This window comes from Pinus tabuliformis, chromosome 9, assembly GCF_031772625.1.
Source record: "Pinus tabuliformis cultivar Carrire ecotype Pingquan chromosome 9, CPIR1, whole genome shotgun sequence".
Lineage (NCBI taxonomy): Eukaryota > Viridiplantae > Streptophyta > Pinopsida > Pinales > Pinaceae > Pinus > Pinus tabuliformis.
In genome coordinates, this window is record NC_142307.1 from 1,147,198,291 (window position 1) to 1,147,203,114 (window position 4,824).

The 4,824-nt window shown below is 34.6% G+C and overlaps 1 protein-coding gene across 1 annotated transcript; it reads right to left on the reverse strand.

Annotated features, from left to right (window-relative positions):
* Positions 1 to 2,808: 2,808 nt before the first annotated feature.
* Positions 2,809 to 4,270, reverse strand: LOC149152693 (glyoxylase I 4-like). Its single transcript, XM_089440647.1, has 3 exons — positions 4,013 to 4,270; positions 3,782 to 3,887; positions 2,809 to 3,421 (listed from the first exon to the last, which is right to left on the reverse strand). The coding sequence occupies exons 1-3, from the start codon at positions 4,183 to 4,185 to the stop codon at positions 3,092 to 3,094; spliced, it is 609 nt and encodes a 202-aa protein (XP_089296773.1). The 5' UTR covers positions 4,186 to 4,270; the 3' UTR covers positions 2,809 to 3,091.
* Positions 4,271 to 4,824: the final 554 nt, after the last annotated feature.

Sequence of the window (4,824 nt, forward strand, 5' to 3'; positions counted from 1 at the left end):
GAAATGGCAAGAACTGAGACAAATGAAGAAGATGAGAAACTTCCTACACAACCTTTGTGAAGATCATCTCATATTCGAACATTTCTGAAGAAATATGATGAGTTTAAGACTGGAAGTTCCTCAGGTAACTATTCTCATTGTGAATTTTAACTTTTCTATGGATTGTGAACCTACTTGTTTTGAAGAAGCTACTAGTTATGATCAGTGGAAAGATGCAATGCAAAATGAATATGATTCTCTCATAAAAAATGGCACATGGAGGCTGGTGGATCCTCCTATTGGCGTCCAACCTATTGGTTGCAAATGGATTTATAAAACTAAGTATAAAGTTGATGGTTCACTAGAAAAACACAAGGCAAGACTTGTAGCAAAGGGATATGCACAGAAAGAGTGTATTGACTATACAGAGACATTTGCTCCTACCACTAAATGGGGCACTATTAGATCTTTGTTTGCTATTGCAGCTCAGAAAGAAGGGAAAATTCATCATATGGATGCCAAAACTGCTTTTTTAAATGGAGATTGTAAGAATATGTTTACATGTTTCAGCCAGAAGGTTTTTCCGTTAAAGGGAACGAACAAAAGGTTTGCAAACTAATGAAGTCTTTGTATGGCTTGAAACAAGCACCACGAGCATGGTATGGGAAACTAATTGAAAATCTTCTAAAGTTAAATTATAAACATTTTGACCTAGATGATGCAACTCTTTTTGTTAAGAAAGTGGGAAGATCAGTTGTATATCTACCTGTATATGTTGATGATTTGATGATAACGGGAAGCAATGATGAATATATATCATCTATTAAGAAGGAATTGAAAAGGGTTTTTGATATGACAGCTTTAGGTTTACTTCATTATTATCTTGGAATTCAAGTTGATGAAAAACCACAACATATTTTCATCTCTCAGAAGAAGTATGTTGGTAAGTTATTGAACATATACAGTATGATGGATTATAATCCTGTTGCTACACCAATGGAGCAGAATTTGAAACTTGCTTAAGAAGAAGGAAAATCATTTGAATATCCAACAAGGTATAGGCAACCTGTTGGAAGTTTGATTTATTTATCTATTACTCATCCTGATATAACATTTGTTGTAGGAATACTTTCCAGATTTATGCATCATCCTTGTGAGGGGCATTGGGTAGCAGCAAAAAGAGTACTGAAATATTTAAATGGAACCCAAACTTACGGCGTCAAATATACCAAAGTTTTAGACTTTCATCTTGCTGGTTATTCAAATTCTGATTTTGATGGAGATAAAGAGAATGGACTCTCTACTTATGGCTATTTGATGAATCTTGGATCAACAGCCATGAGTTGGAGATCACGCAAGCAATCTGTTCCTGCTGATTCTACCACTGAGGCTGAATATGTTGCGCCACTAAGGAAATCATTTGGCTTTGGAAAATACTTGAAGATTTGCAGGAGAAACAAAAAGCTTCAACTCCTTTATTTGTTGACAACTCTTCTGCAATTAAATTGGCCAAGAATCCAAAGTTTCATGATAGAACCAAACATATCAACACCAAGTATCATTTGATTTGACATCATGTAGAGGCCAAAACAATTCATCTGACACATTGTCCAACATCAGAACAAATTATAGATATCTTTACTAAAGCATTGGGATGTGAAAGGTTCAAAAAATTTAGATCTTTACTTGGTATGTCAGATGTCCCTTTAGATTAAGGGGGGAAATGTTGTAATCGTTTGGGATTTCTGTATAGTTAGGGATTTAGTTATAAATTAGGTATTTCTAGCTACAACTGTTTTCAGTTATTGTTTTCAAGTATAAATGTAACCTTCTTTGAATGAATTAAAATATAGATCACAACATTTGAAGCAATGGAATTCTTCAGACTTCTTATCAAGTTTCCATGTTGAAGTTAGCATCAATTGAGTTGCAGCAACTCATATTGTTTTGTGTGAATTATATTTTTCCTCCTCTGCCTCTTCCAGGGGATTCACTGGGGGAGACAATATAAAAAATTGAGCTCAAAGTTAATGAAAAAAATATAAAAAGGTATAAAAAACGTGAATGAAAAAATGGATACCTACAATATCTAGTTAAAGTAGGTGTTTTTTAAATGGGGAATATGTATTGGGTTTTTATTGGCAGAGGTTAAATAATGTGATTTTAGAGGTATTTTCTAATATGTAGTCAAATAAAGGGTATTGTTTAGTATGCCATGAACTCGCATGCTATGTTAGAAGTTTGTTAAGTGAAGCCCCCATGGCCTCTCCAACAAAAGCCAATGTCTTGTTTTTGAAAATTTTGTTGGGAAAATGGATAATATGGTTTGTAGGTATTTTGGAATGCCATTCGTTTCTGGTTTCTATCAAGGGAGTTCATTCTTCCATTCCATATCATTAATTTCCAATCCACATGAGTTTTTTCTACTTATCTCAATATCTAATTTTATTTACAATATCCATAATATAATTAAAAACAATATTAAATATTATTTAAAAAAAAAAAAAACAAAACAAAACAAAACATTTTTTCAATAGTGATAAGATAGATATTCCTAAATTTTTCGATATTGAATTTTGGATACCTGAATTTTTTCAGTATGAAATCGAATCCCAATCCAAATTCAATTTGACAAATTCTATTTCGAACTTGGTAACAAAGAGTAACTCGAACATCGTGACAATGAGTAACACATGAGAAGAAATCTCCCGCGTTTTAAATTATTTTCAAAGTTTATCAATTTTATGATTTTGCCAATCTTTTTTTTTTTATGTCTCTTACCACATTGTAAATTGTCTACTGACATTTAGAGTGGCATAAGGCAGAATTTTATTTAGGTTTTGGGTTAGCACGTCCATGACGTCAGAGGGGACAAAAATCGTACGAACAAAAAGAAAACAAAGCTGCATGAGGCTATTGCTCGTTTAGGAATATTCATAAAAATAGGAGATATACACGGCTAGCAATTATTTTGTTGGGCTCAAGTCTCAGAAGACATGTGAAACAACAACATCACGGTGTGATTATTGATCTTTGTTCTAAAAATAATATCCGAACTAATCTTTAATTAATAGAAATTTGGAAAAATATTGTCGACTGTGAGGCTGGGAATTTACACAGCAAGCTCCTTTTGTCTTGGGCTTGCACTCACAAGAATCATCTGCTCCATCAGTGTTGACTGAACTTGCGTACATATCTCTTTATTTTGGAAGCAAGTGGATGGATTCCGCGGTTTAGAAGGCAATTCCAGATTGCAGGACGATGCAGACCCCACGATGGGCTCCACTGGAAGATTCTCACAGTTGCAGATCTCTATCATATAGCAATCAGGGTCATGGAGAAAGAGCTGATCCACATAAATCCCTCCTTCCTCCACGATTCGTTTCACATACTTGGTGTTCATTTCTTGCAACTTTCTCTCTACCTCCTGCACATCATCGCACTGCAATTCCAAACACATGTGAAACTCAGTATAGTCATCTACAGAAATCACTAGGAAAATCCGCTGGTATTTACCAATTATACATGTAGTTATTTTACAGCCCAAACCAAGTCAATCAGTCAATTATAAAGTTAGTTATTTTACAGCCCAAACCAAGTCAATCAGTCAATTATAAAGTTGAAATTTTGCTTATTTGAATATATAAAATATTTAAATAATATTTACTCATAAAAAATTTGCAAGTGAGGAAATTAGATTTCTATGCTCATGTCAGATCCGCATTTAAGCTTACCAATTTATACATACAGTTATGAATCTCTGCAAGTGCATCTTGCAGGATAATATAGGTGAATAATATACCTGAAATGAGATGTGATTGTCTCTTGGATTGATTTCAGTTTTCTTGGGTACTTCCACCGGGTTCGGAGACTGCAGCAAATGGATGCCTATTCCGTAATTAAAGAGCCTGCGAAAGTATAAACCAAAAATTATAAACAACAAACATCTTGCTCTGATTTAGGTATTTTTTTCATTTTGGAACAAATACCTAAAATGTGAATGTAAATAGCAAAGAGAAATGAATGTAGTTACCAGGCTCCATCAAATCCAAACGATCCAGGTCTTTTAACGGGAATGAAACCCAGGATGTCTCCGTAAAATCTAATGGATTCTTCTATGGATCTACAAACGAGGGAAATATGATTCAACGACCTCAGAGAGAGGGGTCCTGATCTTGATCTTGATACTCCTCCGTTGTTCACCATTCTCGCAAAGAATGAATGTGATATCTGAAGAAAGGTGGGACTGGGCAACAAGAAAACGCAGAGATGAGAGGAGGCAAAGAATGAATGTGTTGTGAGAAGCTGAAAGGGGCAACATATAAACGGATGAAAATTGAGTTCATCATGCCATTAAGTGACATGGTACGGACGCGGAACTATCTCTCCATATTCACGTGAATAATGTGCGATGACAGCGTGTACAGGTCGCTGTCCGAGTGTGATGGAACGTGAAATCTCATCAACTCATTTCAAACTGAAACGTCCGGGTCCAGCAACAGCTCATTCCTTTAGATTTATTTACGATTATATTACTTTTGTTGACGGCGAATTAATTTTGGTGTTCAAATGCACATGGACATTGCATAGTCGCTTGTATAAAATGGCATGAGGCATGTTTTGGAATCTTACAATCAAATCATCCCAATTAATAGTTTTTACAAAAATGCGCTCTCCTCTTTGAAAATAGTAAATGACCATGTGCATATGGTTGATAAAAATCTATAAGAAAGTTATTTGTAAAGACTAAATGACCATCTGTATACTGTTGATAAAATCTAAAAGACAGTTATTTGTAAAGACTAAATGGGAGGAGTCAATCTTCCTCTTTGATTTACTCATCAT

Bases quoted from the DNA above. Each gene is read 5' to 3' on its own strand.
- LOC149152693 (XM_089440647.1), bottom strand. From the start codon at position 4,185: ATGGTGAACAACGGAGGAGTATCAAGATCAAGATCAGGACCCCTCTCT. The intron at 3,888-4,012 runs GTAACTACATTC...ATACTTTCGCAG, and splicing joins TTTGGATTTGATGGAGCCTG to GCTCTTTAATTACGGAATAG. The intron at 3,422-3,781 runs GTATATTATTCA...TTGGAATTGCAG, and splicing joins ACAATCACATCTCATTTCAG to TGCGATGATGTGCAGGAGGT.